Source organism: Rhinoderma darwinii, chromosome 11, assembly GCF_050947455.1.
Source record: "Rhinoderma darwinii isolate aRhiDar2 chromosome 11, aRhiDar2.hap1, whole genome shotgun sequence".
Lineage (NCBI taxonomy): Eukaryota > Metazoa > Chordata > Amphibia > Anura > Rhinodermatidae > Rhinoderma > Rhinoderma darwinii.
The window spans coordinates 27,903,759-27,926,954 of NC_134697.1; the positions used below are offsets into that span (position 1 = coordinate 27,903,759).

Genomic DNA, 23,196 nt, shown 5'->3' on the forward strand with positions numbered 1-23,196 from the left:
TATTATATAATAGTATGTTATGTAGCTGGGGAGAATTATTATCATTTGTGTGGGTGCTAGTAACACATTTTAACCCAATATGTAATAATAAAATACAAAAAAGTTATGTCTTTATGTGAACTGCCAGATGGCGATTGTCATGTTTTAAAATACAAAATGTGACTCTACAGATGTAGCAGAGCTGAATTTGTCCTTTATCGTCTCCAAATATCTCCACAGTGCTGCAGCTCCGTACATGACTTTCAGTACCTGTGCTCTACATCTGCAACTGATCTAAAAATAACATCCGCCATAATCCGAACCTCCCACTCCTGTCTCCAAGCTTTCTCTCGTGCTGCACCAGTTCTCTGGAATGCACTACCCCGGACTATCAAATTAATTATCAACATTCACAATTTAGGGAGGCCTATAACAGGAGGCCTTAATTTGGTCCCTATTACTACTGCCCTACTTTTTTTTTTAACACCTTGATATTATTCCTCCAAGCCTAATACCTTCATTTAAGGATTATACACCCTAACAAACTTCATGTGTTTGCACATATATTGGCTGGTGGACTGGCTCTTGCGTGTCATCCCCAATTTTGTACAAAACTTAGCTGTACCATTGTACAAATTAAGTACATTTACCTTTTGTGTAACCCCTATTTCCTCTTAGGCTGGGTTCACACGTGGCGGAATTTCACTGAAATTCCGCAGCGGAGCCGTTTGTCCATTGACTTACACTTTAATTTAGCAGTGTTCGTTTAGACGAGGCGTAAAATTTCGCTGCGGAGCATAGGCTGCGGAGCGGAATTTGGTGTCCGCAGCATGCTCTGTCTGTTGCGGAGCAGTGGCGGACTCATGGCGGAATTTCTCCATTGACTTCAATGGAGATTCAAAGTTCCGCAATGAAGTCCGCAGCTGTAATGCACATGTTATGTGTGCTGCGGATACGTCTTGCTTTTTTAACTTGACATTTCTTCATTCTGGCTGGACCTATGTATTTCTAGGTCTACAGCCAGACTGAGGAAGTCAATGGGGCTCCCGTAATGACGGGAGCGTTGCTAGGAGACGTCAGTAAATAGTCACTGTCCAGGGTGCTGAAAGAGTTAAGCGATCGGCAGTAACTGTTTCTGCACCCGGGACAGTGACTACCGATCCCAATATACATGTATCTGTAAAAAAAATGAAGTTCGTACTTACCGAGAACTCCCTGCGTCTGTCTCCAGTCCGGCCTCCCAGGATGACGTTTGAGTCTAAGTGACGGCTGCAGCCAATCACAGGCCAAGCACAGGCTGCAGCGGTCACATGGACTGGCGCGTCATCCAGGGAGGTCGGGCTGGATGCCGAAAGAGGGACGCGTCACCAAGACAACGGCCGGTAAGTATGAAATTCTTTTACTTTCACTAGGGAAAGTGCTGTCCCTTCTCTCTATCCTGCACTGATAGGGAGAAGGGAAGCACTTTTCCCGCAGTCCGCAGCAGCTAGTCCGCATCAATTTTCTGCACATTTTGTGCAGATCCGCAGCCGTAATCCGCAACCCGGATTAGGTGCGGCATTGATGCGGACAGTTGCGGAGGAAATCCGCCACGTGTGGTCATGCCCTTAGATTGTAAGCTCTTGTGAGTGGGACCCTCAGCTACGTTTACACTTGCTTTGAATACTCTGTTATTCTGATCCATTATTAGATCAGAATAAGGATAAAACTGATGCGTTAAAAATCCCATTGAAGTCAAAATAACGGACGCAGACGGATTACAATCCATTTGTATCTGTTTTACATTGACAGTAATGATAAAAATATTCCATCCGTTAGACACACGTTTTTTTAACGGAGAAAAATTCCTGCACTCTGCACCTTTATCTCCGTCAAAACAAACGTATGACTAATATGATTTCAATGGGATTTTTAACTGATCAGTTTTTATCCTTATTCTCATCTAAAAACGTATCAGAGTAACATTATACAACGCAAGTGTGAATTTAGCCGCACTCCTCTTGCTTGAATTCATTATTTGGGTTTTCTTTAAAGGCTGGTTTTGTTTGTTTGTACCCTCTGAAATGTAAAGTGCTGCGGAATATGTTGGTGCTATATAAATAAAGATTATTATTATTTTATTATTATTATTATATTATTATTATTATTATTATCTGTTTCTTTTGTGCTCCTGATAAGTCAACTAATGCAAAAGGTTTATCTGTAGCACACGTAAAAAATTGTTATATAAAGATGAATTGCGCCAAATGACAAACTCTTCTTGAATGTGACGGCTCCAACTATTGATCAGGATTACCTCTGTCTGATGACATTCTATCCCGGATGTATAACCATATTGACTCCTTTTGCTCAGTGCCCATAGAATCGACTAAGTTTTCAGAATTAAGGTTGCTATTGAAGCGTATTTCAGGGCTCGATTCCAAGCGACCCAATTGTGTCTGGCCATGTAGGTTGTCCACACGTTCCTTCAAATTCTTCACGTCCTGCCCTATATTACAAAATAAAATTCATGTTAATAAACCTGTATTACACAATTTATTTTTTTACACTGGTTTTGTTATTTACTGTGAATAGTAGATTTACTGTGGGCAGGACTGGGACAAGGGCTAGAGAGGCCACGTGCTTGTCTATGGCACAATACTATTTGGTGGTAGTGGGCTCATTTTTGAAGAGGACCAGTTAGCCCTCCTGACATGTCTCTATGTTTTAGTACTTATATTCTCCTAAAAAAAACAATTCAGAAGCATTTTTTTATTTTTTTTAGAATTATGCCATTCCTCTGTTATTCTTCCTGGAAATGATGAAGGAAAAATAACTAAGCGTTATCTTCTCCCCTGTCAATAGGGTGAATGTCCTTACACACTGTCAGTACAGACTGGATGTATTTTTTCTAAAACAAACATGCCAGGAGAGTGGACAGGCCCTTTTTAATTTGAGTATATGTAATTATAAAGCCATTGAGTGGTGTTTGAGGGCGGATAGTAGTTTTGGGGTATAATAGCATCTTGTCAGACCTGGCAGCACCTCCAATTATTTTGCACTCATTTTAGTAAATAAGGGGCCATTAGCCCTTTATGACAATTGGAAATATTGCACAAACCTTCCAGTTCATTATCTATGTATCCATTATTCTTTTGTATATTAGGCTACACATAGATAGTATGTGACGTATATTTATATTGTCTGCAAATACAATAATAAACCCAAAAAGTTAAAAAAAATCATTGACACAGTGAACAATGTTGTATATTAACTGGGAACATCAGCGCTCAGAATAAATAAATCACTTACACAAAGAGATGAGTCCAAAAAGCAATCCAAGCAGGAAGAGTAAACCCAAGATCAGACCAAGTGTCCACATCCACCATTTACAGCAAGAACCACATGGACCACAGACGGTGTCGGTTCCACTTTCTCTTCTATCCTCATAATAATCAGCTCCAGCCTTCAAGCCATCAACCCGATGTATTTCTGTGGAGAACATTGAATCATAAAGAACATTATAGAGCAATATCCTTTCATGTAGAAAGATTCCAATAATAACTAACATAACCAAAACTACAGCTCCGAAAGGGGTCACCATTCAACTTTTCCATATAGCGAATGGCCTTGTTATACAATGTGGAGTGGTTGACGGATCACTATGAAACTAGGCAAATTTGGTTTTGGGCTCTAAGACGGGGGTGATAAATCCTGTGGTAGCTCTAATGGTCATTACCCAGAATTCCCTAAATCAATAATTAAACAGCAGCTAAATAAAATGTTTATCAACATGACCGGAGAATACTACTGAAGAGCTTTAAGCTCATGCACACGGGTGTATTACTTTTTTGTACAATCTCCGATGTTATATGGAGCTGTTATATGGGTAACCTCAATTTGATAAAAATGTCATAAACATCATGCCATGTTCCATCGGAGGCAGAATTACGGATGTATTCTCCCCAAGAAGCTGCTAGGTGAGAATACCTCCATGAAAGGGTGCCGTACAGAGGCATCATAGAGCCGCACAAGGACTCCATGCAGCGCCGTACAGGCTCCTAATTGGCCTAATGGGATTTGCCAATATTAGGCTCTGCTCACAAAAACTTTTGACTTTCATTTTTAAGCCCGACGGATGATAATAGAGTCCATTTCGAACACTTTTTTCATTGTCTTTTAAATCTAATTCTTAAAAAAATTGCATTTCCTTACCTGCATATGTGGCTTTATCTTTTGTTACCTTTAAACCACCTAAGACAAAAAGAAAAAAACAAAACACATAATAATATTATAGTATGTATTATGTGTGACGTGACAACTAAGATGATCACAATGATGATATTTCTTACCATTAGCTTCTGCTTTGTAGGAAGTTTCCATACTGGTTGTTGCATGTTTTTCTTTCTTTAGAACTTCTTCACCGTATGAACCTTTAGGAGAAAATAATAAACTATTTGACTTTCCAATGTCCATAACAATTATGTTGATTTTGACTAACACTCCTCTTGTCCTCCGAATATGCTTAATATTGGATAGCTTTCATTTAGACGGACATAGACATTAGATATTTGTTGGCAAATGTAATCTGTTTGGTTGAGTCTGCTGATACTTCAATCGGTCAGTGGTGGGCCATTCCCATTACATTCCCAGCAAATCCAACCAAATTTAGCTGGTGCGGTCTATACATATCTAAAATATCTATGGCCAACTTCACCAAAGCAGATACAACCCTTAAGATGGCCATACACGATACAGCTATTTCACCCGAATCTGCCATAAATATGCATTCTTGGCTTGGCCTGGCCAACCATGCATGTTTAATTTAATGGAGTGAGGAGAATAAGCTGCTGTAGTACTTCTCTGGAAGCAGCTTATCTCCCGCAGGAACAAAGGATTGGGCATGTTGAAATCCAACATTCCCGATCCCTCTTTCCCCATCGGGGGAGAGTTGGGAGGCATAGATCATCGGACGATTCTGCTGAAATTACAGGATTCAGTTGACATTTATCTTCTGTGTATGGCCCAGCTTTAGGCTAAGGCTGCACATTTAGGTGACAGTGCCAGAACAACATTGTTGCCCTTCATTCCTAGTCAGTATGTCAGATATTGTGTAGCTCTAGTCAGACCATGCGAAATGTTGGATCTTCATATGACAGACCCATCTGAGATAACCCAAAACAATGGTAGGTTCTCTTGTCCCTCCAATAAGACTGCAATCCCAAAGATCTTACCCAAAGTTTCTTCCTAAATGTTATTACATCTGCATTTCAAGAAGATTGAGTTAATGTAATACTGGATTGATAGGACACAGATACATACCTGAGCTGCCACCAGAGGAGGCCGTGAAGACCTTGCCACTGTCCTTAGACATGATCAGTATGTCTCCTTCCTTCTTGGTTGGGGCTTTTTCTTTCTCCAGCAGAAGGAACTTGTAGTCTTTGCTGAGAAGTTCATCACCTTGGGTTTTAGTGGTGGTAACTGAAAAATAGAAATTATAATTTGTCAATGGAATGACAGATCCATACAAAAGTCATAAAAAGTCTGGCCCCATAACCACTACTTTATGTCACATATCTTCAGTTCTGAGGACTTCTAGAAACAGTTACTTCCATATGAGTGAATGATATTAGCAGCTCTATCAATAAGCTTCACTGTTTTCACTGCTGACTTTACAGTTTGGGTTTCCCTTAAAGCCACATAGGTGCTCACCAGTTGTAGAGGTGACCCCGCTGCCTACTCCACCTGAGCTCTGGGTATTCTGTGTGACATTTTTCTGTACTCCATAACCTGAAAGACATTAAACAAATATATTCATAATTCTGATCGCACTTAAAAATGTTGGTCTATCACTGTATTTAAAAGCTCCGCACACAGACCTGAAGAGTTTGCTGTTGTGAAGCCACTGCCAACAGGCGCTGCAGCTGATACTGTAACTTGGGAGGATAATGGGGCCAAATTATTTTGCATACCAAATACTGTAAAGAAAGTAAAGATATATGGTTAAAGTTTAGATTTAAAAAATGTCTGTATATTGTCAGAATTCCACCATAAAGCAGCCAAATGAGTTTTCTAATTTCATGGAGTTCTCCATATAGGGGTTGGCCTCTTTGACAAAATACATTTTTGCTAAAGTGGCCCCCAGAAAAATAGTTGATTACAGGGTGTCACGCTGCTTGACTCCCAGTGATCAGTCGTAAGTTGTGGAGGAACCTCTTAGCAAGTGTTCAATTTCCCTGCAGCTCCTCCACAGGCAAGATGAAGTATTACATGGTGCCTATTGAAACAAATGGACCGTCCATCTAATGCAAAGGCATACTGGGTCATCCAGAGAGAGAGAGAGAGAGAGAGAGAGAGAGAGAGAGAGAGATACACACTTTTTGTATCTGTTCTTCATTCCATCTAATTGATGAAGGTTCCAAATGATGGATTCCCTTCTATTAACTCGGAAGCCTTAATAAGGCATTTGAAAATGAGTTTTCTAAACCAGACAATCTATTTATACAATATCTGTAAAGGACAAATGAATAGACAGGAGTTGAGGACTGACTCATATGTAAAATTCTATTGTATTTACCTGCAGAGGAGGAATTCAGTCCTGAATGCAGGGTAGGAGAGCTAGGGGCCAGATTGTTTGGCATTCCAAAGACTTAAAAGAAAGAAAAGAAATCAAGTGAGTACAAAGAAATAAAATAAAGCAAATTAGATAAATGTATTTAACAATATCTGATTGGTGTTTACCTGATCCTGAGGAATGGGCGTTCATCATAGATGACCCATAACCCATGTTGGCCATGTTGTTGTGATAGCCAGCCATGGAGGACCCTGCAGGAAGTGTGGAGGTCCACATGTAGGATGGGAGAGCGGAGTCCAGTATGGTTGTGTCATAAGACCCTGAAACTGTCAAAAGAGGCAGTAATTATGTCAATGTGAATTTATAGGTGATCTGATGGTATAAAGAGAGGTTCTCTGGAAGACGCTTACCTGACTGAGAGCTCTCAGCTACCATCTTTGTCTCCACTGTGGCTTTTTTGGGAATGGGGAGGGTATTAGTTGGGGACCTGCTGGGGCTCACGCTGGTGGAGCGTCCTCCTTTTAGCAGTTTCTTCACATCATCAAGTTCTGTCCCTGAAAAGAGATAACCCATCCATTTGGTGTTTTAATCAGCTATATTGTTAATATATTTTTTTATGTTATGTTATTACCTTAAAAAAATTACATGGCAGAACCATCATTTGGCAGATTAAGGGCCCATGCACACAGGCATATCACAGCTCCGTAGAATCTAAGAGTTGTACGGAGCTGTAATATGGCAGATATGGACTTCTATGGGTCCAGAGCGTACCTCCATATCAAATAAAAAAATGTTACAAAAATTGTGGTACACTCAATTGCCCGCCATATTATGGAGCTATTCTACCCTTTTAGACTTGCTTCTAGGGTAGTGTGACTCCATAATATGGCACCGTACGTGCACCATATAGCGGCGCTTGGGTCAAGCATTTCAACGAGGAATTAAGAAAAGTTTCTGCACATCATTGTATATTTGTTAGTCTTACATATAGCAATATTCACTACAATCGAGAGAAATAACTAACAATTCCTGTAAAGATATTTCTCCCAAATCCACCATGAACTTGCACATTCTGCTCCACAAGCATGTTTATGTAAATGGGGAGAGGGGATTAAGCCATTGCCAGACACCTCTGGCAGTAATTTATCTTTTGTGGGAACAAAGGTGGGAATTGCCGTCGGGGTTCATCTAATTTTTATTTAATGTGTACGGCCAGGTTAAGTGAAGAGGTAAAATGTATGAGATCCATCAAATTCAGTCAAACCTGCTAAAAAATGTCCCGGTCTGAACTTTGAATAATTAGATAATTCTGAAAATTTTAATGCACCCCAAACTCGTAGCTAGGCATTCCTACACCATGTATCTTAATATCTTGCCGAAGGCAGAGTAGCTTGTTGGCACCATTCCCTGGCACACAATACCTTGGGCATATGCCCCACCCAGGCCACACTTGCAATGCTCCTGATGTACATATATAATGAGTCTAATATTAATGAACAGCAAAATCAATGTATTCTGACAAATCTGTCAAATATGAAACGATCGACTTACATCGTGTGGAGGGTGAGGCACTTTGGAGACGAGTGCGGATTTCAGTCTCTGTAAAATAATGAGCATAAAATAAAGATATATTTTTACATTGTGTAACTGGGTGAATAAAACCATTGCGGAGGTGACATAAGAGAATGATAATTATTAATATATAGTAAAATTCCTTTAATATGGCATTATTGGAAACGGATTGGAGTCTTGTTTTACTCTGGTCTGACTTTTGGTTCTACTCTTGTGTTATTCAAAATGATCATGCAGTTCCAGATTGTCTGACATTCTGGATTATCAGATGATGGACTGAACTTTCACTCTACTCTGATTATTATATGACATTGCTGAAATGCAGCATATATTTTGTAAAATTATTCATTACAATGGTGTGTGTGTAATTTATTAATGGAGGATCCTGGGTATAGTACATAGCAGAGGTCTCCAACCCGTGGCTCTGCCCCTGTTGCAAAACTACAAGTTCCATCTGGCCCCGAAGTTGTCGTTTGGCAATAATTGGGAAGTTGTTTTTTTTGCAGCTGTAAAGGCATGAGCTGTAGACCACTGATATATAAAATAGTCTAAAATATTATAGCATAGTATAGTATAGTATAGTATAGTAAAGTATAGTATAGATTAATATAATAGTGGCAGAGCCGGATTGACCTATAGGCACAGAAGACCTGGGGGGAAAGACATCAGCTGAAGGGAAAAATTTACATATGAATATACTAAACATTTTGTATTTATATGTAAATTCTGGGGATGTTTTATGGTAATAAGGTGCTCACTGCAGCGCAGGGGTGAGAGTACGACATCCAGGCAGAGACAAGGGGAAGGCTGCAGAGGGTGCTAGATGTTGTGAGATGTACACTGCAGTGTTCTGTTTTACATTTTAAAGACATTCATGACTTAAAGGGGTTTTACGTGGGTTTTGATATCAGATCGGTGGGGGTGCGAGTCTCAGAACCCCCACCAATTAGCTGATTTAATGCTGATTGAATAGGCCGCTGCGCTACGGCGAGCGCTACGTCCCCGTCATTGTTTACCAGGCACAGCTTCATACATTTGATTGTGGCTGTGTCTGGTATTGCAGCTCAGTCCCATTCACTTGAATGGAACTGAACAGGAACTGAATAGAGGGGACTGCAATACCAGGAGCAGCCATTACCAAATGTGCAGAGCTGTACACTGAAGGAGTCGCAATGCTCGCTGGAGCGCCATGCCCCCTTCAAGCAGCTGATCCATGAGGGTGCCAGGTTTCGGACCCCCCACCGGTCTGATATTGAGGGCCTATCCTAAGGATAGACCAACAATATCAAAGTCTCGGAAAACCCCTTTAAAGTCTGGCCTATTTGATTGTGTATAAGGTGCCAGATAATCTGTGTCTACAGTTTCCTGAGATGTAAATCCATTACTGAGAGTACTCCAATGAAAAAATAGTAATAGGTATTTTCTATTCTATGGGTCCTGCAAAACATCTGGTTACCTAGCCTTCCTTTTTATCACGTGCCAACCCCTTAATAGAAAAAGCAAATGTCTCCATTTAACATGTTCTCACCTCTGCTCTGAGCACGACCCCTAGAAGAAGAGGACGCTGCAAACAAAGACAAAAAATAGTTACTGATTAATAGTACTGTTTATATATATATATATATTTGTATAAGTAAAATTTCTGCAACTGAAAATAGATTCTGTACATGTGAGTGGGGTTGTTTCTACAGAACCTGCAAAGATATCTGCTAGTCAAAAGCAGAAATTTCTGTAACAAATCTACTGTGTGTGAATATTCCCTAATATATACCCTCACCCCAACACAAACCCTATTATTTGCATGTTAATCAGTTTTATAGAGCATTCATGTACATACCCATTTCTTTTCTAGTGTATTCTGGTGATGAGTTCCCACTCGAACTTCCTAGAATGCAGGACACAGATATATCACCTACACATATTACAGAGGACACTTGATTTATGCAAGTCTTAATGATAACTCAGGTCGCAGGATCATGCAGTGCCACCAGTGGGCAGTACTTACCTTCATATCCCGCCTGGCGAGAGCCGGAATTGTAGGCCTTCCTATCAAAGGTGGAGTTTGGTGATACCGATAGGGTAGAAGTGGGGGACTGCGCGTATCTTGATCCAGAAATGCCAAGATTTGCTCTTGAGCTGCCGCCTGTGGCTATAGATCAATATACATATATATAGTTGGTCAGAGGAAACAATTGAAGAAATTCCTCCAAAAGATGTAAAAATAATATACATATGTTTGCGTGAATTTTTTTTATGGGTTGTTCCATAAATTTAGCTTCATGCTGTTATATGAGGCTGTCCATCTATCAGACAAAGGGCCATCACCTACCCTTTCCATTGTTTTCCATGGACTGCAGTTTTCCTGAAGTGTTCACTTACAGGGGGACATTATGAGTGATGATATGATTGTAAAGCTGGACATAAGCAATATTATGCTATAATAGAAAATACATTCCCTATGTGAAATTGCTCCTATTCCTTGAAACAGATGCCATAATCCCCTAATAGTCTTTATGGACTGTCCCCTAATGGCAGATTTTGGGGAAAACAAGGACTGGGGATCTTGAATTCTAAACTTGCCAAGAGAAAGCTTGTCTCCATTTCCTCCCAAGATGGCCAACAGCTATCTTATGTGTAATATATCTTAATAGCGGTCAGAGCTCCGTTGTTTTATTTTAAACAGAAGCCCAAAACCAATGCATAGTGTTAAATGATAAAATTCTGGCTGCCTGCAATTGCCACTAGGGGGAGCTTAGGAGCTTGGTGTATACTGTTTATACATTGAACTGAATGAAACAGTACGCAAAAAGCTCACAAGCTCCCCCTAGTGGTGGCTGAATGTATTCAAGAGTGGACTTTCGTTCAATTTAAAGTACAATTCCACATGAAATAAAAATTTATACTGCACAGTCTGCAACCCAAGGTGCTATCTGTTTGCAACACAGGGTATATAGCCCAAAGAGTTAAGTAAAAGAATGGATGCCATTATGTAGTGTCTCCCCCCACAGTAGTGAGAAGGAATGGAGAATCAGATTGGGTGGAAGACCTACACCCTGTATGATAACCCTGACAAACTGCACGATGGTCCCAAATGTTGGCTACTTAAAATAAACCAAATACATATAAAGATGTCTGTGCTGCTTTTGTCTTGCAGACTAAAGCAGCACAATCTTACTTTGGTTCTCAGGTTTATCATATGATACAAGATAACAAGCTGATATACAGAGTCTCCTGCACCCTGTATGATAACATGACACATAATGGTGATATACTACTTACTTGATGTGACGTAACTACTGCTGCTTTGTACCAGGTTCTTCTTTTCCATACCACCCCCTCCAGCCTGATAAGAAATTTTGGAACCACTAGTGTTTGCTCCCTCTGTTTAAGAAGGAATATACATATTAGAACCACTAGAACACATCAGAATAATTATCAGAGCACGTGCCCTCCACCAGCTTAGGGAACTAGGAGGCCTCCACCACCCATATTTTGCCATGTCTATTCGTTAATCCTCACCAGCCTACGTGTGGCTCCCGTTAGAAGTGTTAGCAAGTCGCTGGTTTGGCTGTCTCCATAACTCCCATAGAGGTACACAATCATGCGTGGCCATCTCTCCTATATGTGGCTGCGTTAGGGGGATCAGGTGGGATCTAGGTCCCAAAGGTGGGATGGGGGCCCCCACCAACCTCATTTAATTCATTTTAGATATAATCTTTGTGATCTTATATTCTCGTTTGATTATTTAATTAAATAATATCTTTTTAAATTTCTCACTGAGATGTTTATCAAATTTTTTAATTAGGTGCTAATCAGTCTAAGGGGTTGGTCTGTGGCTGAGGAAGTCTACTGGGTTAACCAATCATGTTCACTGTTGCTCAGCAGTGAATGTGAAGTTACATGACAGGCCAATTAGATGTCATTTGTAGAACACAAACAGCATATAAAAAGACTGATATATAATTAAACCCTACAGACAGTCCAGCTATGGAAACCCCTGGCAATCATTTACTACCACCGGTGGAAGTCGCGGCACTGGCCACTACAGGGCAAGCTGCTCTTTTTGGGTGGGTCTCTGCTTTGGCTAATAGTAGTGTTGTCGAGCCCAAAATCCCCCCTCCATGACATCCATATGCCCTAACAGGGCAGGCGATAGCTTCAAAATATTCTAAAACTGCAATCGATAACTTACTTGGTGGTAGTGATACAAGTCTTGATGAAGTTGATACTGTTTCCGTATAGGCTGTAAAGCAAGAAAATAATCATATACTACTGTTGTTTTACAAAAAAAAATAAATAGCCCATTTTATGCAATATGGGTAGTACTGCAGAGTGACTGACAACTCTGTAGGCAGGTAGATTGCTGTCAGTTTCTATGGGCAACAAGCAGGATTTTGAAAGTAGCTATACAGTATAAATGAAACGAGAAAAATACACAGATAAATTTTAAAATTGTGCAAAAATAATAGTGCAAAGTATTTACAAAGTTATTCAATTAAATTGTGAATTCTGCAAAAACAATTATGTTTTAATTATTTTTTTTTGCTAATTTGAGTCTAGGGGGCAGATTAGCTTTATGAAATTCAATATATTTATCAAATTAAAAGAACATGAATAAAACATACCTCTTCCTGTGACTTCCCCACCGTCACGGTAACTTTTTCTACTTAGACTTTCCATTCCATAATCAGCTGAAAGAAAGAAAAAAACACAGAAAATGTGAATTTAAGCACTTTTTATATGGCAAATTGAAATGAAATAAAGAAAATAGGAGCAGAATATTATTTTATTCTGCAGAATATAATACATGTCCCATAAATATCCCTGATAATATCATGTCATATATTCCCTCACCACCAGAGGAGACAATTGCTTAATGTTTTCAGGTGACAATGGCCGACATTTAATTTCTTGTCTCCATTGTTTTAATTTCTTATTAATAGTCATAGAAACATTGACAATTTCAGTGGTGATTTTGTATTAAACTTGTATACACTTGTAATAATAAATCAATCACTTTGGAGTTATTGGACTGCAGCTACATTGGACTGCAGCTCCGAGGACCGTGGTAGGTGGGGAGTTTGACTGGGGCGGTACACCTGTCAAACCGTAACGCAGGTGTCCTAAGGCAAGCTCAGGGAGGACAGAAACCTAACCCTAAAAACCTGGAGCAGGAGCAGACTCACAGCTGCAGTCCAAATGAGTACATTGAGTTGCGTGCAATCTTGTGGACTGCAGCTGTCACTCAATAGTCAAAATCTTTTAGGCCCTGAGCAAAATATTTCTAACACAAATAACGTAATAAAAGGGCAAAGTAATAAAAGTAGTGAAATAACAGTTCCATACAAAGGAAGTAAAAATGCTACGCAGACCCTAGACAATAGTGCCATATAGGGCCTAATCATAATTAGGATCAGGAAAGGGACCCTAGGCCTTAGTATCTCTATAAATCTGGATGCCATGTGTGAAGGGTAAAGGAGGCCCATAAATGGTGCAAGGGCAAATACCCCATTTGTCCCTCCTATATTTTAGCTCTAATCATTCTGCATTGAAAGGAGTCTCAAATCAGTAATATACGCTTTTAGGGGCATTTTCCTACTAGAACCCCATATCCAAGCTATGAAATGACTCTTGCCTCTTCTCCATGCATCCAATGTGTATCGGTTTAAAAGTTACAAGCTGAAGAGCACCTGACTCTTAGTGGCTTCCCAAAGGCCTCCATTCCTCTTCCATGACACATGTACAGTTCAAGCGAAGTAGAGATGAAGGACAGCGTCTTACTCACGTCCTAATGCAAACGGTGTGGACATTTATTCTGGTTGTGCACATGAGTGCTGGTCCAAAGTGGGGCCAGTCGGACAGAGTCCCAATTGGGACCTGCACCACACAAATAATACATTGGGACTTTGGATTTTGCCCATCTGTTTACATATGTAGCTCGGCCACGCAAGGTATTTCACACCATCTTCCATATGTGAATATTCTAAATTTGGAAAAACAAAGTACTTCCACAAGCCTTCTGGAACGCGTACGAATGACCAAGTTAACCCAAAAATTCCATTCATATCAAATCTGCCAAGTGGCCTTGTTGTCAAAAGCAACCAATCAAAATTAGGCTTTAATTTTCAAAATTTCTGATTGGCTGCTATTGGCAAGCATGTATGTTTTTTGAGACAGTTTTGATACACGAAACCTGAATTATTTTTTTGTATCCTCTGTTATATAAATCATTAATGAGGACAAGTTGCAACAGTTGAGCTTTCCATAGATCCCGTAACCAGTCTGTCCTATTTATCCCGGGTTTATTAGGCTTACGTGCAACATTTTTGAAGCGTGAAGACATTATTTCAATACAGAAAGCGTCGGTGACCTCAGACATGTAGCGTGATTATTATAATCTACACAATATACTGTTCCTGCAGGCAGTATACGTGCAAACACGTGTATATTATTACAATGTAACACACCCAGTTATTCTGTGCAGACTATAGTCATCTAAAACCATATAAAACATAGCTCAGAGCAAAGAAGACTGAAAGTTGATATTATTCGGGAGGGGAATGTGGTTTTCATGGAAGACAAAGGTATAGCCTGAATGACATAGCAAAGCCCTACTTTCCGGAAACGAGTATTTCTTCCTGGATTAGTGCTGGTACTGCTGCGTAATGGTAATAAAGCTGAAGAATGGACAGGATCCCTTTATGTCACATGTTTCTTTTATGTTTTATAGGGCCAAATTAGTACAGGAGGTAAAAAGAAAATGATGTGTCAATCAAAAAACTGCAACCAGAACTATCATCTATCTATCTATCTATCTATCTATCTATCTATCTATCTATCTATCTATCTATCTATCTATCTATCTATCTATCTATCTATCTATCTATCTATCTATCTATCTAATCTATCTATCTATCTATCTATCTATCTATCTATCTATCTATCTATCTATCTATCTATCTATCTATCTATCTATCTATCTATCTATCTATCTATCATCTATCTATCTATCTATCTATCTATCTGTCTGTCTGTCTGTCTGTCTGTCTGTCTGTCTGTCTGTCTGTCTGTCTGTCTGTCTATCTATCTATCTATCTATCTATCTATCTATCTATCTATCTATCTATCTATCTATCTATCTATCTAATCTATCTATCTATCGATCGATATATAGATAGATATATATATATGGGACCGAATTTATAATTTAAAAGGGTCCTCAACTTCAAGAAAAATCTGATTAATATAGCAGAAAGAGAGACTGCAGCACAATCCCATTCACCTGAATGGAGCTGTGCTGCAGTTTCCTACACAACGGGTGGCCGATAGTACTGATGTGCAGGGAAAAACAGTGAAGGGGCTGCGGCCCCTACAATCTCAGAATCAGTGGGGGGTCCAGCATCCCTTTGCATGATGGGAAAACACCTTTTGAGGGTTTATAGCCAGTACAGAATTATTGCAAAAAGGTAAATTTTTAAGGGTACAAAACTGTTCTGTGCCATCTAAAAGGTTTCGGATGGAGTGTAATGTATGTGGGTGGCAACTACGATCATCATATGCTGCATCACACCGGTTAGCACTACCATACAGTATTTCCTACAGCCGCTATGGACTGTGATACAGGAATACAATGACTTTACAACTTGCAAGCCCCCAAATATTTTTACCTACATCTGGATGAAAAGTTCATTTAACCGGATGTCCAAGATGTTAGAAATGTAAATAATTAAAAAAAAGGAAGCTAAATCTCAATGTTATGAAGCCTTTCATAGATATTGACAGTTGTAGAGATAAACTGCTACCATAGATCCCAAATGTGAAAAATACAGTAATTCTAGGCCTGTCATTCATCGTCCACAAAATACTGTCATTCTATACAGAAAATATGGTGACACATTGTCCATATGTCAATCTTAAGTTCAATCACATTTACATTAAAAGTAAGTTGTAGTCTCATTTATACACTAATAATGCTACTAAAGGAGACTGTATACCAAGTCGTTTTCTAAAATGCATTCCTACAGAGTTTATTGCATATGATTGAGATCAGGAACTTCTCACTTGTGATCACCTTACTCTGTACCTACTGGTGGAGGGGCCATAAATAAGACCCCTTTATGTTTATTATATGAGATGAACCCCAAGAACATCTTGGTAGGGGCAATTTTACTACAATTGGTTCTGGCGTCTTAGGGCAGTTAAAAAATTGATCCATTTCACAACCTAGTGGTGTACTGTAAGCGCTCATTCAGACGAGCGTAAAACTCGTCCGTGTAATGTGCGTGAAAATCACGCACAGCACACGGACCCATTGATTTCAATGGGGCCATTCACACATGCAGGAGTTTTCACGTACCTGTCGGCCATTGAAGTCAATGGGTGCGTGAAAATCACGCACAGCACACGGATGCACATCCGTGTGCTGTGCGTGATTTGCGCATCAATTCAATTGAAAATAATAAAGATGAAAAAAGATGTGCTATGCATGTGCGTGAATAACGCATGCCCCTCGCAAAGCACACTGATGCATAACGGACCAGATTCACGTGTGTTTTTCATGCGCATGAATCTGATACGCTCGTGTGAATGTAGCCTAAGAATAACTGAACAATACTAACGCCAACCTTCAGGGGGCACTCTGTATTCTTCTCCTATACTTGCTGGGAAAATATGACATGGCCATCTTGCCATTGATCCTCACATCACATCATCCCTTCCCATGCCGAGCTAATTCTTTATAAATGCTTTGTGAAACATCTACACTGCCCTCCATAATGTACTATTTTATTTTATGATTTAGATATTTTTTTATTAAGTATCTCTGATTCCAGCATTAGTAAGCTTTACTGCTTTACAGGCACAGCCATGTATAAACCCACAAATATTTGGCGTGTCCAAACAGTACTTCCCCTGGGCCTTGTGTTATTGCTCTGGTATGTAGGCTTGGGGATAGAATATTGTCTGAAAATATTATATTTTGTATGTGTTAGACAGATACACCTGGCTTGTAAGTTCAACATTCTATGCTGATTTATTTCTAAATATATCTTTATAGTGATAGGAGCTTAAGTTTTTAGAATTAGGGCTCCGAACTGCCTGCATAGACATGGAGTTAAATGGTAGAATTTTGGCAGCCTTCAGCCGACACTAGAGGGCGCTTAAGAGCTTACTGCACACTGTTCTATTAATATAAATGTATGCAGAATACTCCTAAGCTCCCCCTAGTGGCAGCTTTAGGCAGACAGAATTGTATCATTTAACTTTATGGCTATGCAGGGGAAAAGATATATTAAGAAATGAATCTGCACAATGTGTTCAAAGATGGATATTCGTATTGCACTTTCTGAATGGTAATAGACTTTCCATTTAGAAATAATATAATTTTCAGCACACACTAGCAGGCTACAATACAACAAATAATGGCTTTATAGATAACATGGCCCATAACACTTTGAAGGACAAGTGATTGGCCCTCATTGAAGTTGCCATTGTACAATAATTTATCAGAACCATGGATCTACAAATCGTACCAGTGTTCCCTGTGGCACAAACTAATTCCAACTAAATTCCAGCTTCACCCATCCCTCTAGCAATATTTAAGAAGTCAGGAATGCATCTTGTTTTTTATTTGTGTTTCTTATTTTTTTTTCGCATTGGAACAATATCACACGTATAATGTCTGAGCATGCACTCACTGGAATGAACCCACTTAAAGTTGTACTTAAGAATACAAGATTCATGTCACAAACTTAAAGTACTGAACAGGGTAAAAGTATTGTAGTGATAATATTTAATAAGTTCCATTATGATTATTACAGATGTAGCCATATTTATCTTGACTCTTAAAGGCTATGTACACCTTTGAAAAGCTTTTTTTTTTTTATTATTATTATTATTATTATTATTATTATTTTTATTATTATTATAAAAATGTCTATCAGTGTGTTTGTTGCAACTTTCTAATTACTTTTTATTAAAAATTATTTTAACTTTTTGAGATACAGCTGCTTTGTATCCAGTATACAGAGCTGTATCTTGTGCTGAGACCTCAATCCGTCAGGTCACAGGACTAACGGGTTCAGTATCAGCGGGTCCTGTGTGTCTCTGACACGCAGGATTCAAATGTAATCGACCACATCTAAGTATTGAACTTAGATGTGATCGGTAACAGCTCGATCATTCAGTGCCGCTGACCTGACGGATTTAGGTTTCAGCGCAAGATACAGCTGCTCTGTATACAGGATACAAAGCAGCTGTATCTCAAAAAGTAAAAATAATTTTTAATAGAAAGTAATTAGAAAGTTGCAGCAAACACACTGATAGACATTTTTATAATAACAATAATAATAATAATAATAATAGAAAAAAAGGTTTCAAATGTGTGCATAGCCTTTAACGCATTAAATACATAGTGGCAAGCACCTTTAACTTGTCTTTCTCAATGACTTTCCAATGGCTTTTGTTGTGTCATACAGCAAGTTATCAGTTAAGATAAACCGGGCTACATCTGTATGATCGTCCTTTTTGAACAAACGCCCATCAACTAGTGAAAATGAAGCTGAACTTTATGCACAGTAGACCAGCAAAAGGTAAAGCAAACATAGCACCAATAGCAGTAAAACAAAGCTACACATACATTGAGTGTAATATTCTTAATAGTCTGCAATTATGGGGGCACTGTTAGGGTATGTGCACACGAGAACTTGCTTTTACGCCTGAAAAGACAGACTGTTTTCAGGAGAAAACAGCTGCGTTGATTCAGACGTAAAAGCTCCTCCTCGCATTTTGCGAGGCGTCTTTGACGCCCGTAATCTTGAGCTGTTCTTCATTGACTTCAATGAAAAACGGCTCAAATTACGTTTCAAAGAAGTGTCCTGCACTTCTTTGACGAGGCAGTCATTTTACGCGTCGTCGTTTGACAGCTGTCAAACGACGACGCGTAAATTACTGGTCGTCGGCACAGTACGTCGGCAAACCCATTCAAATGAATGGGCAGATGTTTGCCGACGTATTGTAGCCATATTTTCAGACGTAAATCGAGGCATAAAACGCCTCGTTTACGCCTGAAAATAGGTCGTGTGAACCCAGCCTTACTCTATTTTATCTGTCTATTAAGTATGTAACTAAAATTAATTATCTTGACATGTAAAGTAGGGCAACAGCTCATGTTATGCTTGTATTATGTTATTTAACACAAACTCCGCAAGAAGATAAACTTTAATGTACTACAAGGCGATATGAATAGAAGCCACGTCCGGACAAAATCCTTGGGATTAATCCTTATTGTACTGCAGAGTTCAGATGTGAGCAGGCTGTGAACTCTTATGTCCTTTAGTTTTTGTGCTTTTGCTGAAACTTAGAGCCAGACAGGGCAAAATAAACAAGCTCTTAATCTTAGTTTTAAGATATTGCCAAGGTGTATTTAACATAGGATCATATGAGTGCATGCATTTATACTGCCAATATTACCTTTGCTCATACATTTTTATAATGTCATAGATAATAATGTGTTTTTTCTGTCTTTTTTTATTTGTCTATCCATTAAGACTTGGCTGCCATTTTTGAAGTCCATAGTCCACTACTACTACTACTACTACAACTTCTACTACTACTACTACTACTACTACTACTACTACTACTACTACTACTACTACTACTACTATTTCTCTGCTGGATGCCAATATGTTTCATAATATTTTTGGGCTGCACATACTATATATACTCATAATATACTGTACAATATATAATGTATATACTGTATATACTATAATATAGTATTGGAATACCGTACAGCGATCTCTGCAGTATTGGGTCTAATTCAGAACACCATGACCCCCACGTTCTACTGAACCCAACTTACAGCACCATAGGGAACTATATTGATGTCATTTCAGTTTGGCAGAACGGGGGGTCTGGGTGTTCCATCCGGAATACAGACTGTTAAACACCAGTACAATATGTGTATTTAGTAGGTTGTTGATGTTGTTGTTTTTGCTCCATGGGTAATCTACGAGCCTGGGAGATAACACATCACTAATGTATTTCTTGCAAACATCTTCATTTTAGTCATTTTTTTTGTTCCTAATTTATCTACAAACACAATTGGTTGCTAGGATGAAACAGAAGCCTCACTGTTTCCCAATGTAGAATGTGGTTTACAAGGAGTGACATAACAGCTCAAACCTTTAGCACGTCTCGCAATAACCGAGTAGCGGAATCTAGTAAATACACTTCTCTGGCTGAACATCCTCCATGACTAACATGTGAAGGTGCAGATAATGGGGCTTTATGAGTCCTGTTTTTCTGTTTTAAGTGATACAAATACAATGTAGAAGAAAACAGCTATAAAGTAAGAAGCTTTCAATGACATAATATCCCAAGAATATATAGCAGATAGGGAAAGCTTGATTTCAAGTTATACAGATGTAGCCAAGTTTATCTTGTCTCTGATAACTTGCTGCAGCAGTATATCACACTGAAAAGCCATTGAAAAAGTCAAACGTTTCTTGACTGTTTATTTAATGCGTTAAAAGTCAAGATAAAGATGGCTACATCTGTATGATGATCTGTAATTACTGGAAAAAATGGAAACATGATACATCCCCTTTAAAGATATAATTAAAATAATATATATATTATTATAATTATAAAAGTTAATTTAAGAAATATTTCAAATTGCTTGTAGTATGGAAAAGTTTGGGTTTAGTACAATGAATCATGTGACATTTCTATCATATTTAAAGTACTTGTCCAGTCAACCCTCTTCATGTCGTGGGTCCCTTTGTTGGGAGATTACTGTGGGGCAATAAGTTGCTATTGTGGGGGGGGGGGGGGGGGAGTCAAAGAGTAAATAAAGTGTTAAATTGACGGATGTCCGTCAATTTTAGTGGCACTGCTGGCACACCAGAGACGGGGTCCAACCTTAACACAGCTCTCATCTATAGCCAATAGACGGAAATGCCCCCTCTCAGCTCAACAGGATCCAATAGAGTGTATGAAAATGAGCTGTGTATAGCAGACAAGGACTTTAGGACCATCTTAGTGTTAGTGTCCACCTGTTATCATATTAAATTCTTAATATATCTGTATTAGCATCAGCGCACCATTTTCTGATACAGCTTCAAATCTACTGCATAATCATAGAGTTAAAGGCTACGTACACCTTTGAAACTTTTTTATTTAAAATCAATGTTTTTTGTAATACAATTTTTAAAAAAAATTACGTTTTATTAAAAATTTTGCATAGTTTTTCCGATACAGATTCTATGTATCCTCCACACAGGATTACAATGATATCAATCCCATCTAAGTTCATCGACTTAGATGTGATCAATATTATGGTGATCCTGTTTGTCAGAGACACACAGGACCCACTCTCAGTGGAGACGTCAGTTCAGTCGAATAGACGGAATCGGCTGGTAGCCAACAATACAGCTTCTATGTATAAAGGATAAAAAGAAGCTGTTCAGAAAAATTATACAAAACTCAATAAAAGTTAATTTTGAATATGTTAAGAATCACATAATCACCTTGATTTAATAAAAAATAAAAAAAACATTCAAAGGCGTACATAGCCTTTGAATTAAAAATCACTGATTGAATGCAGTCACCACTAGAGGGAGCCTACTGCATTATTAATGAAAGTATGCAATAGCTCCTAAGCTCCCTCTAGTGGTGGTTACATGCAGCCCGAATTTTATTATTTTACTTTAGATCTTTGCAGGAGGGTTGAAGCTGTCCATCTGAAAAACGGAGCTCTAAAAACTATAAAGATATATTAAGAAATTCATTAGCACAGAACTTTGAATCTATTTATATGAAAAAAAGTTGGACATTCACTTCAAAATCCTTAACTAATGTTAGTCTGGATCGTGCCAATGAATAAAAGGGAGTCTGGCCATATTATCCCAACCCAAATAATAAATCCTATATGTGGTTAAGGAGTAATACATATTTACCTAGTATATCAGGTAAGACTGTGACACAGCATGACATGTAATATATGAGAATAATGAAGCCATCACTAGGTAAATGTAATACTAATCAGTTTACTGTAGGTATGTTCAGTTATGCTGATGATTGACAGCTGGTCCTCCGCATCCACAGTACATGATTACACAGTGGTCGAGTCATTGATTAGATTCCCTTTACCCAGGGCAAAAAATAATTCACTGCCCTATCCCTGTATCTAAATACCCTCGCCAAGGCAGAGTGGCTACTTGGAAACCCCTCACTTCCCCGGAACCCATGCTCCATCAGCTCCTCTCCAGCAACACCCCTGTATATCGTATGCAATAAAAACACATTCACATTCTTTTTCTCACTCTTATTACAATGATATATGCTCATCTTGAGTGATGGACCAGCACTGGCCCACCAATTGCAAATCACAAGTAAATAAAACGATTCTGTTCTCAAGCGCTTCCATTCTACATGATGATTGTAACAATGCAATCCATAACTTTGCATTCAAGCTCATGCCATAAGAACAACCCAGCAAGAATCATTCCGTCATTACAAGGTACAGCAGTTTCTTGCAAATAAATAGCAGGTTCTAAAGTCCAAAATTACGACTCACTCCCATTGATAAGACCGCCTTAGTAAATAGTCAAGAATATAGAGAAGTGGAACAAGAACACCTCCTTATAAAGCACTTAAACTATGAGTAGTAGCAATAGTAGCAAAGTGGTAATATATCGAGGCTGGTGGTAATATATCCAGGCTGGTGGTAATATATCCAGGCTGGTGGTAACATATCCAGTACTTGGATCCATTGACTTCCAGTTTGTCCTACACAATGGATATAAATATAAATTTCCTCTAAATTAACTAAAATCTACCCTAATATAAATGCAGGTAAAATCGCAATATAATCTATATATAGTTGAGTAGTATCCAGCGCACATACCTTGTGTTTTACGATGATAGAAGAACCTCTGGAAACAGCTGAGGCCAAATTAATGTCTGCCTACCCAAAAACGTTTCCTTTTTATAACTGTTTGCCCTCCTACACTTGTTTACCCGTCCTCTGAGGTGTGTTGAGGCTGACTGATGCTTCAAGAATGTTCACTTTTTTCCTTATTCAATCTGTG

General features: G+C 38.8%; 1 protein-coding gene across 1 annotated transcript in view; it reads right to left on the reverse strand.

Annotated features, from left to right (window-relative positions):
- Positions 1-12,784, reverse strand: part of COL17A1 (collagen type XVII alpha 1 chain) — a 37,664-nt gene extending 24,880 nt beyond the window's left edge. The window contains exons 1-17 of the mRNA XM_075842388.1: positions 12,730-12,784; positions 12,297-12,347; positions 11,384-11,485; positions 10,110-10,253; positions 9,942-9,989; positions 9,633-9,668; positions 8,084-8,131; positions 6,943-7,086; positions 6,700-6,858; positions 6,536-6,607; positions 5,838-5,936; positions 5,671-5,748; positions 5,281-5,439; positions 4,311-4,391; positions 4,174-4,212; positions 3,271-3,450; positions 2,276-2,467 (exon numbers count right to left, since the gene is read on the reverse strand). Coding sequence (XP_075698503.1) covers positions 2,276-2,467; positions 3,271-3,450; positions 4,174-4,212; positions 4,311-4,391; positions 5,281-5,439; positions 5,671-5,748; positions 5,838-5,936; positions 6,536-6,607; positions 6,700-6,858; positions 6,943-7,086; positions 8,084-8,131; positions 9,633-9,668; positions 9,942-9,989; positions 10,110-10,253; positions 11,384-11,485; positions 12,297-12,347; positions 12,730-12,784 — 1,687 coding nt within the window. The remainder of the gene's footprint in view (positions 1-2,275; positions 2,468-3,270; positions 3,451-4,173; positions 4,213-4,310; positions 4,392-5,280; positions 5,440-5,670; positions 5,749-5,837; positions 5,937-6,535; positions 6,608-6,699; positions 6,859-6,942; positions 7,087-8,083; positions 8,132-9,632; positions 9,669-9,941; positions 9,990-10,109; positions 10,254-11,383; positions 11,486-12,296; positions 12,348-12,729) is intronic.
- Between the last annotated feature and the right edge of the window lie 10,412 nt (positions 12,785-23,196).